A 12,681-nucleotide genomic window follows, 5' to 3' on the forward strand; every position below is an offset into this window, starting at 1 on the left:
TTTGCTTTGAAATTTAGAAACAAATTTTATTTAAGATCTGAAATACAATTCCTAAAATATCAACTTTTCGAGAAAACCGTGGCTACACAATAATGCATTGCCTCTATCATGTTAGAACGTGCATTAGACTCAAATACAAAAACCATGAAACAAATCACCATCCTTCAACAATTTGAGCAAAGATAGAATGCCTAAGGAACAACATAGATGGACTTGCAGAGGATGGGCTGTTTTACTTCAAGCACCATAAAAAAAAAAAAGAGCACAAATGCATGGGTTTTCGGGTATATACATTAAGTTGAACCTTTGGCACTAGGAATCAGGGCGTTTTGTCACGTAGCATTAACACATATTAGAAAATTGTGTAGTGTCAAAGGGATAGAACCACCAGCATTCAAGCAATGTTGTCAACTAGGCAATAAAATGTTCTACTGAATGTTTTTTCTTTGTCTAATTACTGCATACACTGGTAGCAACTTTGAAATGAGAAAAGGAGCGTCACTCCTTTTATTTTCTGTCTAAAACAGAACAGAAAACAAACTGAAACATAAGCCCTGTTATACATTAACAATTTTAAAGAACATCAATTATACAAGAAAAGGACTAAGAACAAAAAGTGTTTACAGATACCAGACAGGTAACAGTGAGTGGTCAGTAGACCCTCACAGGGCTTTGCGGTGGTACTCAGCAGAAGCCACTTTGTAATCACTGGCAGTAAACAGAGACGCAGAATTCTTTGCCAGATATTTTAGGAAATCATGCAAATAACCCAACAATAATGCAAGGCTCTTCTCATCAAGGGGCGTATAGGCCAACATTGCTCCGATTCTTACGAATAATCTCAGTAGGTGTGGCGCTCCATAAACCTGGGACATCGGCGCATCAGGGTGAGCCAAGAGGATTTCAGCATACTGGGGCCTCTCAAACTTGTACAGCAGCTGGGTGCCTAACATCACGTTGAAATATTCTTTTATTCCTGCCACAACTTCGTTAACTGCATATTCCTTGTTATCGACATTGCCCTGTGACTTCTTACAATTTGCGTACTCTTCCAGAATAGCATCTACATTTTTCTTAGCAGGGAGTTGGAACAGCTGCTTCTGCCTGGTAACTAAGTCCCAGTCCTCAACAAGCCATGGTTTTAATTCTTCCGGAATCTTCACTTTAACTTCCATTCTATTCTTAAATGCCTCTTCACTTTCAACAGTGGGGTCTGCCCGGGCCCTTTTCTTCCGAGGGGGCTGAGGTGCTTCGCTGGTACTGCCACCATCTCCGTTTCCAGGAGTCTTCTGTTTGTTCTTTCTTGTCTTCCTCACGGATCCTGAAGGGGGGTTCTCTGCAGAGCGACCCCCCCATCTTCCTGGAAGAGCTGGCTCAAGACTTTTCTGCTGCGGACCAGCTGTCTTCTTTCCTGAGGATGCCCCTCTCATCTTACTTCTCTGCATGTTGCTTCTAGTTGGTTTTTTGAAGTTGTCTTCTTCTGCAGATTGTTGTCCACGAGTTTGAGAACCCTGCTTTCTGGAACTCATTCAACCCTGTTTTTATTCCAACCACTGTAATATATAAAGTATTTTACTTGGTTGTTTTTTATGGTGACCTTAAACTATGCCTCATAAAGTCCCATCAGAACACAACACACTCTAAATCTCTTGGAATTTAGATTTCAAATCCTATTTCAGGACCCTTTATAAGTGATTTTTTGCCTCCTTCCCCTCTCTGATCCTCACTACCACCCACTACTCTCACCCCACACAACCACTTATCAAACCTGCCCATAAATTAGTTTTTTGATGTCACTCAAAAGATAGGAATGTAATTTTAGAGAAAGGAATTAAATGGGGAAGAAACCATAAAAGGGAGTGCAGTTGAAATTCAAGACTCATGAGCAGGAGTGACAAAATGACACAGGGAAGATTAATTTAGTTGACTAGGGGCAAAATGAGTAATAGTAAAGGTTCTTGTGTAAGTCCAGATAGGCCTGACCTAGGGTGATGACAGTTAAAGACAAAGTGAAGAATACAGAACTTATATTGAAGAACACAGTAACTGGAGGAGACCAAGGAGTCAAAGTGGACTCTGCAATTTCAAGCTTGGGTAATTAATTAATTAATAAAAGCACTGATTTTTAAGGGTTAGTTTGGAATCTGCAATGAAATGATAGAACATAGGTAATTCATCCATTCATTAATCTATTTGGTTAGTCATTATACATCATTGCATATCTACTTCAGGACAGGTAATATGTTAGGTACTAGGGATTCAAATATCTAAAGTGACAATTATAAAACAGCAAGGTTAATATGATAACAGTTACAGACACCGAATATTTTGGGAACACATAAGAACTGGTACATAACACCATGGTGATTGCTTGCTGGAGGAGGTGAAAAACTGATGAGGGAGGAGTCAGTGATGACTCTCAGGTTTTGAGGATGGGTGATTAGGTCATTAGTATTATCACCAAATGAGACTGCATCTACAGTAGGAGGAAATGGATTAGAGGGGAAAGAAGTTCAGTACTGAACCCATTGCATGTGAGGTGAGCAGTTAAACATAGGACTTGAAAGCTCAGGTGAGAGGTCAGAGTCAGAAATGGAGGTCTGAGAGTAACCATCAAATAGCTGGCAGTGGATGCTATGAGAGCCAACACAATCATTTGGGGAGAACAGAGGAAAAATTTCAAGTATAGAATTCTGGAAAACCTAAGGAAGAAAAATATTTAAAGGGTGAGCAGAGAGAGTGTACAAATGAAACAAGATGTTAAAGAGTAGCCATAGGAGAATAAGGAGAATGTTATTTTGGAAGCCAAAGTAGTTGAGACATTCAAGAAGGGTAAGACATAATCTACAATGTAAAATGCAGCAGGGAGGCCTAGTAAGATAAAGATGCATATAGTCTTCTATTATTTTTATGCTGTGACAGACGAAACAATTCCTTTGACTTACATAATCTTCCTTCTTTCCCTTCTAAGAACTCCTAGTGATTTCCCAGATGGAATCTTATTAGATCTTCTGGGATGGTCTGGAGGATGAAGTGGGAGACACAACCTAGAAAGAAAAGCAAGTATCTGCAATGAAGATGAACTTTTGTGAAATCATCTAAGAAAAAATAATTTATAAACATGCAGTTTACAATTGTGATATCAGAGAAAATACATGAGTCCTGTTGTTAAATCTCTACTTCAGTAAGGCTCCACCATTTACAAGTTGTGAGACCTCTAGGAAGACATGTAAGCTCTCTTAGCCTCTTTTTCTCATCAATGGAATGTGGCAAATTATCCATAGTCTTCACGGGCTCTTGTTAAGAATTTCATAAATGTAACGTACCTGAACGGCTAGCATGGTACCTTGCAGGAATACCTACACATGTGAACATGAATATAAAGACGTTCATTGCAGTGGTGTTTGTAGTACTGAAAAACCAGAAACACCTACACATTCCTCAATAGGGAAATAATGTATATTATGTATGCACACTACAGAAGAACATTCAAATGAATTAAACACAGATCCATGTACTGACATGGGAAGATGTTCCATATATATCGGTAGGTAAATAGGCAGGTTGCATAATACTATAGGATCCCAAAGGGACAGATAGCACAAGTAGAGAAATAAGCATCAGTCTCAGATGGTTCTTTTGATGTGTGATCTCATTTCTGTGTGTCTTTTACACAAGTGTGTATCAATGTGTAGGGAAATGTCTAGAGGGATAAATAACAGCCTGTTAACCTCTGAGAAAGGGATGATGGTGAACCAGCCATAACCAGGTTTCTCCGGTAACTACAACTTTCACCCACAGAAAAGGCACATCAGCCAATCCCTAGCTCTTAAGACTATGTGGGCAGGTGTCAGGAAAGCCCTGAGGGAGAAATCAGAGATATGAAATGTTTAAAAACTAGAGACCTGATTCAGGAAGCCTGACTTAGGAAGAAAAGCCTGGGTGCTAGTACTTTCACTAAGCAAACATCCTCTAACTGAAAGGGCACAAAGCTCTGAGCAGAAATTAAAGGGCACAGTCAGTCTTCAGAGAGCATCAAAATCTCTGAATATGCAGACTGACTCTTTGGGAATCAGAAAGCTTCTGGCTGAGAGGGATACACACACACATCCTGTGAAGGACTGGCGTCCACAGTGGCCAGCATGTCATAGCATTATCATAAGCAATCATGCTTACAAAATGTTTCTTTAAAAAAAATGCATTTATTGTGACCAGGACATAACAGGACACAATATATCTAGGGATATCACGGAATTTAGTTAATACAGGTTGAGTATCCCTTATCCGAAATGCCTGGGACTGTAAGAGTTTCAGATTTCAGAATATTCGCATATACATAATGAATTATCTTGGCAATGCAACCCTAGTCTAAACATGAAACTCACTTGTTTCATACACACCTTACACACATACCATGAAGGTAATTTTATACAATATTTTTAATAATTTTTATGCACCTGTCACATGAGGTCAGATGTGGAATTTTTTCCACTTATGGTATCATGTCATGGGCACTCAAAAAATTTTAAATTTTGGTGCACTTTGGATTATGGATGCTTAACCTGTATCAGTAAAATCCAGAAAGCTCATCTTGGGGCTCATAGAGTACAGAAGTTCCATAAAACAAAGGGACTCGTTAAAAGTACAAACTAAACAATATAATATGGCCCAAAGCCAACCAGACTGTGTAAAACACTTAAGTAGTGTCAGGAGGGACAAAACTATTTTGGAAACCACACTGGTCATAAGCAATTCCTTAGTGAGGAACTTGAGAATGATAGCTGAACATGCTATACATCACTGGCATTGACTGTATATATTCATGCATAAGGAAACTACAAAAAAAGAATTCTACCTCGTTTTCATTACAGTGGGTGTTTAGTCATTCTCTACAAAATCTTCTATCATTCATGAGACATTTATTCTATAAAACCATTTATTACTACAGAAAAAAAAATCCCTGCACCATTAATTAAGGCCTGGGTGCCCAGACTGAATTAAGCCAGGGAAGCAGTCTTTCTAAAACAGCCTCAGCGAATTTTATTTTCATCTGGGTGTCCCACACATCCAGCAAGCACCCACTACTATGAGGCGTCAGACATCAAAAGAAAGGGAATATCCTTTCTTTTGACATCTGCCTCCTACTTGTAATACAAGTTGTGGATAGCTTTACTACTGTCATTGTGCTTCTGACCTTCCTTCCCAGAGGCATAACACTGCTCTATGGATCGGTGACATGTGTTATGCACACTCTTCATTTAAAAAATTGGTATTACATATATATAATTTTTGAGCTGTTTAAACTTTGAATCTGCCAATTTCTATCTTGAGTTTCAGGCTGTTATTAATATTGTTTACTTAGTATACCTACTCTTCCTCCCTTTCTCTCCCTCATCTAAATAACAGGAAAGTCAAGTCCCACCTCCTCTTTAAATGTTCTCCAAGAACCTAGCTCACATGTCTCTCCCATCTCTAATACCACATGAAACTGACATTAGTACTCTGGAGCTTAGGATTTAGTTATTTAAATGTTTCATGTGTTAGTTTTGCTTTTGGAACTACATAATTCACATCAATTTGCCACGGGGCTTGTGCTATACCTGTCTTTTGTCTTTCACAGCAGTACTTAGGTCCCTAGCGGGTATACAACAGTGAATCAAAGGGAGGGAGTGTAATTCAACACATGGAGAAAACAGGGGCACAAAATAGGGACAATAGTCACCAACTGTTTTCTCACCTGTTCCCTACAAGTCAGCTCTAGGGTAAACCAGAAATTGGGAAAACACATTTGCACGTTTGTCTCAATCTTCTATCCTTAATTTTATAATAGTTAACTTAATCTCTGTATAAATAATACATTTCAACAGAAGTGAGTTCACACTGGTTACCAAATCTTAGATCTTTCCTTTCTAAAAAAAATTTACTATTACAACTAATCATTATCGCATGTCAAGGTTATAATATACATCCATTTTGAGTTGTATTATAGATATCCCATCAAATGGGCATACCTTAATTACCCACTCTGTGGAAACATCTGGTGTGCTCCTCCCAATTTACTCTTTAATAACCAATCAAAACATTTTGTGTAAACATTTTTTGCCCTCATTTCCTATCATTGCTAAGACTCCCAGAAGCACATTTAGTGGGTCAAGCAGCCTAACACTTTTAAGGCTCTTAGTATGTTGCCAAATTACCCCCACACATGCGTTATACCAATTTCCAATCTCACAAGCAGCATGTAAAAACGTCCATCATGCCTCATGCTCTGGCCAGCACTGGGATACTCATTTTGAAATATCTGAAAATTTGGTAAGAAACATGTAAAAATGTCCATCATGCCTCATGCTCTGGCCAGCACTGGGATACTCATTTTGAAATATCTGAAAATTTGGTAAGAAACATGGGTTTTAGGTGTGGTTTGTATTTCTTTGTTAGTGATGTTTTAACATTTCAAAAATGCGTTCACTGGCCATTTATATTTCAGCTCTTGTCCTTTGCCCATTAACTTTGAGTTGGTTCTTAGTGATTTCATTTTGGGGCAAATATTTCCCCTAGGGTATTACTGTAGTGTTAAGATTTAAAATGTTTTATATGATTAGTTATATAACTTTTCCTTCCATTTTTAAGTTTAAAAATTAAGAATAGACATTTTATATTTTAATTCCTTAATCCACCTGGAATTTGTTATGAACTGACAATCTATATTCTTTCCCAAGTAATTAAATTTTGTGGTACCATTTCCTTTGTATACTTATAAAAACCAAACTATATAAAGATGCGAGCATTATTCCCTTACCACCTCCCCCCACCCAATTCCAAGAGTATCCTCTGAAGGAGTGTGTATACCTCCAAATCTTTTTATGTACTTATTCACACAAATTAAAAAACATAACTTTAAAACTCAACATGTATGCTATATAAATATATGTATGTGAATATATAACATGCATTTACTTAATCTGTTTTGACAAAGGTGAGATGCACATTGCTCTGTACCTTGCTTTTCTCACTTACCATGGGCATCTTTTCATGTCAGTACATCCACCTCTTTTAAGTATCCACATGACATTCTACAATCTGTTGTGTACCATAATCTATTCATTACTGAAGAGTCCATCCTTTCCCTACTGATTTGAAATGCTGTTATAATATTGTAAATTCCCAGAGGTATATGGGTCTTTCACAATACTCTCTTCCTAAGGATTTTTGATTACTTCATTTTTAAAGGTATCACTGTCTCCTGGCCATCTGTTCTGTCACAGTGTCTGACTGTTGGACGTCATCTGATTGTTCTGCTACCAGTGCTGTTTGATGCAATATTATTTGGAAGCAGCAAAACACTGGATTCAACCTAAAAGGCTATTTGTAGTGATTTGGCAAAATGAAATGTGGTATATATCCATAACATGGAATATTATGCTAGTTAAAGGAATGCCACTGTGAAAGGAATTAGAACTCTATGACTGGACATGAAGATGTCTAAGACAATTTGTTGAATAAAAATAAGCCAGTTGCAAAACAATTTCTATAGTGTGATACCATATTTGCATAAAGAAAAACACAAAATATTTTATATATATCCATATACATTTTTTAGACAGGTACATAATTTAGCAATCTAGAAGGAAATAGAGCAAACTGGTCAGAATAGTTAACTCTAAGGAGAGTAAAAGAATTGGAAGCAGTGAGAAAAGGAAATTGAGCTTACTCTTTCTTTTTACAAGGAGATTGTATTCACATAACAATTATGTGATTAAAAATTTATAACAAAATACATATATTTAAAATTCACACTGACTTTCTGATCTATTCTTATCCATAGATTTCACATAGGGCTTGCATTTTCAGTTAATCATCACTGTATATCATATACTTTGTGGGCATACCATTCAGACTGGGTCTCGCCCCCCCACCCCCCGGTTCTACCCATCCTCAGAGGCCCAGGTCAAGGTCCTTTTCCTTCTTGAGGCTTTCTGTTTCAGGTTATACTGGCCTTTCCTTTCTCTGAGCTCCTATTGGTCCAACAGTCCACCTCCCTACCTTTAGCTGGTAATCATTCTCTAAATGGCCCCATGTAAAGGGGTTTTGTGTTTACCCATCTAATGCATCTCTTCCACCAGGGTAGTACCCTCCTCTGAAACCTAGCTTTCAGAAGGGAGAAAAATAAGAAGGAAAATATATTGATTCTTGAGAAAATGTAGCTGTCAAGAGGCTGAAAAACCTTCATTTATTTCCTCGTGCAAGCAATAGGCCATTTGGGAATCAGACTCCAAATACTAACATCTTTTGTGGGTTTGTCACAAATAAGTATGAATAACATCTCCTACAGTTTGTTAGAATAAATCTTTAAATGCATATACACCATGTCAGTTACATCAATATCAATTTTCTCTTCTGGATCTTAAAACATTTCCTTTATTTTTAACCGGTTTTTTTTTTTTTTTAAGTCTGAGACAAAGAAGGAATGATATAAAAGCTGTTAACAGACTGAATATGGTCTGATCTGTTAGCTAAAATTATAGCTCCTGGAAATTCCCTCATAAATAAACAGGATCAATATATTTAAAACCTTTCTAGATTGTTAGGACAAGCCAGAAGTCATAATTTCAGAATTCAGTTCTAGTGGTAACTGCTGCTTCTGGAAAATGAGAGAAACCAACAGTATTAATTTTTTTTTTTACAATTCCAAAAAGGGATTATCCAATGCTTTTAAAAGCATATGTATGTGTAAAACAGGATGCATCGGTACTAAGAGCCATAATTATTATTAAAGCAAGCACTTATACGTGCTAGGCACTGTCCTGGTACTTTTCATGTAACCCCCTCAACAATCCTATGAAGTAGGAACTATTCTTATCATTTCTGTTTTATGTATGATGAAACTTAGGTATAAAATGAGTAAGTATCTCGCCCAAGACCACACAGTTAAGTGGCAGAGCCAGGATTTAAATTTAGGAAGTCAGTATTTGCTCTAAACCACTAAACTATGCCGCACATGGGATGTTCCAAAAAAAACCCAAAAAACAAAAAAACAACCAAACAAACCACAAAAAAACCAATATAATATATGGATCTGTGTAACTCCTACAGGGGATCAATTGTATCTTTCTTAAAGGGATGTAAGATTACACAGCCCTCTGTTGCTTATGCACTTTGTATACTGAAAGCACCAATGAATTTAGCTCCAATCTTCCCTTCTCAGAATTTAGAGCACTTATTAATCTTCAAAATATTCCTGGACAGTTAGGTTATGTGGTGTTATCTTGTTTGAGAACTGAGGCCAGCAGAAGGGAAGCACTTACCCAAGATTCTGTAATCAGGGATGGTTCTGCAATCAGGATCAGATCTCCTGATCCTTACTGTACAGCAAACGTAGCTTTTCTGATGGTGACCTAGAAGGTCAAACAAAAGGACAGGGAAGGACGTAAAACAAAAAGATATGAGATGTTTTTCTTCTCCATTAGTCAATACAATCTTATCACACATAAAGGACACCAAAGCTGATAAATAATGTAAGTGTGTTTCTTTTTCCTTTCTTATGGCTATTATTTTCAAATTGATTGTACATTTGTATAATTTTGACAAATTAATTTGTGGGTTTTTAAAAAACTTATTAAGGATAATTTCAAATGAATAAAAATGTGAAGGAAATATTATAGGCCTACACGGATCCATCACCCAGCTTCAACAATTACCAACTGAAGGCCATCTTGTTTCATCTATAACCCCACCCACTGCTCCCCCCCCCCGAGTTTTATTTTAAGCTCATGGAATAGCAGAATTCTGTATTTTATTATGGAAAATTTCAAACATATATCAAGAAAAACAAATTAATATAAAGAACCCCATTAGCCTATCACTCAGCTTAAACGATTATTAATTTAGGGCCAATTTCGTTTCATCTACACCCCTCCCCATTTCCCCCTACCGCTGAGATTATTTTGAAGCAAATCTTAGTCATCAACGTATTTTGAAGCCAATCCCAGATATATTATTTAATCCGTATTTGCATATGTCTCTACAAAAATAAACAATTTAAAAACAAAACCACAATCCCGCTATAACGCCTAAAAAAATTCACATCAATTCCTAAAAAAGCATCAAATATCGGATACGTGTTCAAATTTTCCCGATGCATCTTAATCAGATTTTTACAATTGGTGTGTTCGATTCAGGATCCAAACAAGGCCTACTCATCGCATGTGGTTTTTCTCTAGCTCGCTCTCGTTCTCCATCTCCTTTTCAACGCCCCCCCCTTTTAACTTTTCAATATGGGAAAATTCCAATCTCTATTTTGAGGCAATACCCAGATACCAAATTATTTCATCGCCAAAAATTGATTTAGCTCTTTTATATTCTATTTCTTCTAGGGAAGAAGCTGATGGGCAGAAAAGGCACTATAACGAGCGAAATCACGTAATTTACAATTTTTCTTTTTCTGTTACGCGGATATTTATTTCTGTAACAATAGCTAATATCTTTCGGAGCCAGGCTTCCTATTACGTGCCTTGTACGCACTATTATACATTATACGTCTCTAAGGTAGATACTATTATCAGCATTTTACAAACATGGAAACCGAGACACAGAAAGAACAGAAGCCTTGCCCAAGCAGGGCGTTGGCGAGCAAGAATTTAAATGCAGCTCTGTCCGATTGTAAAGCCACTAGCTAATCCTATCTATACGCGACGAAAAAAGGAAATCATCGACCCTTTCTCCCCACCCCCACCCCGAAACCTGAAACGAGAATCCAGTTCTTCCCAGCAGCCGACGTGTGATCACTGCCGTTCCTCCAACCGCCATAGTAAAGCCAGGTTTCTCTGGCAACTGATATCCATAGGCAGACACGTCACCGTGGGGGAGGGTGTATGCCCTTCAGCCAATCACGATCGCCTCGTCTAAGTTTTAGAATGTTCCATGCCCAAATGATTGGACGACCGCTCCCACGTCAGCAATGACACTTAGCCGCAGTAAAGGCGGGTGCTAGCAACCTGCTTCTTCACGGTTAAGGCCTAAAACAAGCCAATCACCTTTCTCCTTTAGTGCGGATTTCAGCCAATGACGTCCGTCCTCTTAGGTCCTCAGCCCGCCCTCCAAAAGCGCGACAGCGGTTGGGTCATAAGTCTATAGGGCAGAATGTTCACGTGGCCTATTTTCACGACCCAGAGTTCCCCTGACCAGAGGTTCCCCCCCACCCCAAAAGGGAGGCATTATGGGTTTGTCTCCCACCCAACCCCCACTGGGAGAGGAAGTGTATACGTGGCCTGCGGAAATAGGATAGGCGGAAATGAGCTAAGGTTCCCGCGAGTGGGGATGCGCTAGGTCAAATCTAGGGCCACGCCCCCGGGGCTGTTGCGCAACTCTTAGAGCAGGGGAAAAAAGAAGGCGCAGTGGGGATTTTAATGGGCGTGCGAGTGGGGGCGGTGAGTGCCACGGGCCCACGGCATTAGAACCAGGGTGCAAGCGCGCGAGCAAGCTCGCGTGGCCTAGGGGTTGGGGCGTGAGCGCGCACCAGCCCTCGTGGCGCCGGAGGTGGTGGGTGTGCGCAGGCGTGCGCCCCTGGCGTTAGGACTGGTGCGAGAGAGCGCGCTCCGGCGGGCACGCGCGCGATGCTAGGGGGGGGGTGGGCTGCTCTAATCAGGTTCTCTACTTCTACATTACATTTAAAAACTATTCTAATGAAAAGGAAAATAAATAATTAGGCAAGGCGACCATTAACGCAAAGGGGCATTGGTAGAAATATGTTGGTCTTCCCGACTGATTAATTTTAGACCCTAAATATACACTTTCTTCCTACGCTCTGTGCCAAAATCCTGTTCTAATCCACAGCCCTCCGATGGTTAAGAGCCTAACCCTCCCATCCCCACATTACCAGCACCAAGGGGCGGCTTCTTTCAAGTTACCCAGCATCCGCCCTCCGTTTCTTCCCGACCCCCCCCCCCAAGTTGCGTGCAATTTTCCTGTCACAAATATCATTTTCTGGCGAGACTATCTGTATATGACAGCCTTCCTCTCCGCTAGGAACTCTGAATTTCTATGGAGGCTGAGGCTCACTTACCTTCTTCTCCTGATCTCCGAGCACAGTGCCCTTCTGCAGGCAAATGCGCACTCAGTTAGTTTTCCAGAAAGTTCTCTGGGTGAGGTTTATACCTCTGGAGTCTGCCACTAGATGCCGCCAAATCCCAGCAAAGGATTGGCTGTTGGGTCCCTGGGATTATGGGATTTTTGTTCCCCTTCCCCCCATTCTGATTTGCTGAACTCTGTAAACAAGCTATAGGGATCATGTATATGTTTCATTCTTAAGGAAAAGTACAATCAACTTATGTAAAGGCGGGGGGCAGGGGACTGTGTCCCAATATCCAAATATTTTTGCTCATTTCGTTCCTTCTTATTGAAAGAAAAATTTCTCCTCTCCATCCCTCTCCTATTGTCCTTGCCTTTTTCAGTCAAAGAGTTAATGAATGATCCCAGGCACTGATGCTGATGAAGATGTTTTGTCAGTCAGTAAAGATAGAAGAGAACTCAGAGGTAAAACTTGGACCCTCTTGAAAACTGATCTTCCTTTCATCTTGAAATTTTTATCAGATATGTGTTTGCACCCTATTTTCTGTACTACTGCTAAACTTTATTGTATCTTTGGAGTCAGAGACCTAACTGTAAACCTTATTCCACCACTTC

General features: G+C 39.3%; 2 protein-coding genes across 4 annotated transcripts in view; one reads left to right on the forward strand and one right to left on the reverse strand.

Annotated features, from left to right (window-relative positions):
* MORF4L2 (mortality factor 4 like 2) lies at positions 1–12,230 on the reverse strand. Of its 3 annotated transcripts, XM_045538292.1 has the most exons (5): positions 12,062–12,115; positions 11,034–11,127; positions 9,306–9,395; positions 2,946–3,047; positions 1–1,553 (listed from the first exon to the last, which is right to left on the reverse strand). In XM_045538292.1, exon 5 carries the CDS (start codon positions 1,527–1,529, stop codon positions 663–665), a length of 867 nt encoding a protein of 288 aa, XP_045394248.1. In that variant the 5' UTR covers positions 1,530–1,553; positions 2,946–3,047; positions 9,306–9,395; positions 11,034–11,127; positions 12,062–12,115; the 3' UTR covers positions 1–662. The 3 variants fall into 3 exon arrangements, with proteins under 3 accessions (XP_045394248.1, XP_045394247.1, XP_045394246.1); XM_045538291.1 differs by lacking the exon at positions 11,034–11,127 and having other exon boundaries at positions 12,062–12,230; XM_045538290.1 differs by lacking the exons at positions 11,034–11,127; positions 12,062–12,115 and adding an exon at positions 10,741–10,970.
* The window catches only part of TMEM31 (transmembrane protein 31), a 25,835-nt gene continuing 24,454 nt past the window's right edge, over positions 11,301–12,681 (forward strand). Inside the window, exons 1-2 of the mRNA XM_045538293.1 lie at positions 11,301–11,426; positions 12,450–12,531. Of these exons, the coding sequence (XP_045394249.1) occupies positions 12,465–12,531 (67 nt within the window). The 5' untranslated portion in view covers positions 11,301–11,426; positions 12,450–12,464. The remainder of the gene's footprint in view (positions 11,427–12,449; positions 12,532–12,681) is intronic.

The sequence above is a fragment of the Lemur catta genome, chromosome X, assembly GCF_020740605.2.
Source record: "Lemur catta isolate mLemCat1 chromosome X, mLemCat1.pri, whole genome shotgun sequence".
In the NCBI taxonomy this organism is placed as follows: domain Eukaryota; kingdom Metazoa; phylum Chordata; class Mammalia; order Primates; family Lemuridae; genus Lemur; species Lemur catta.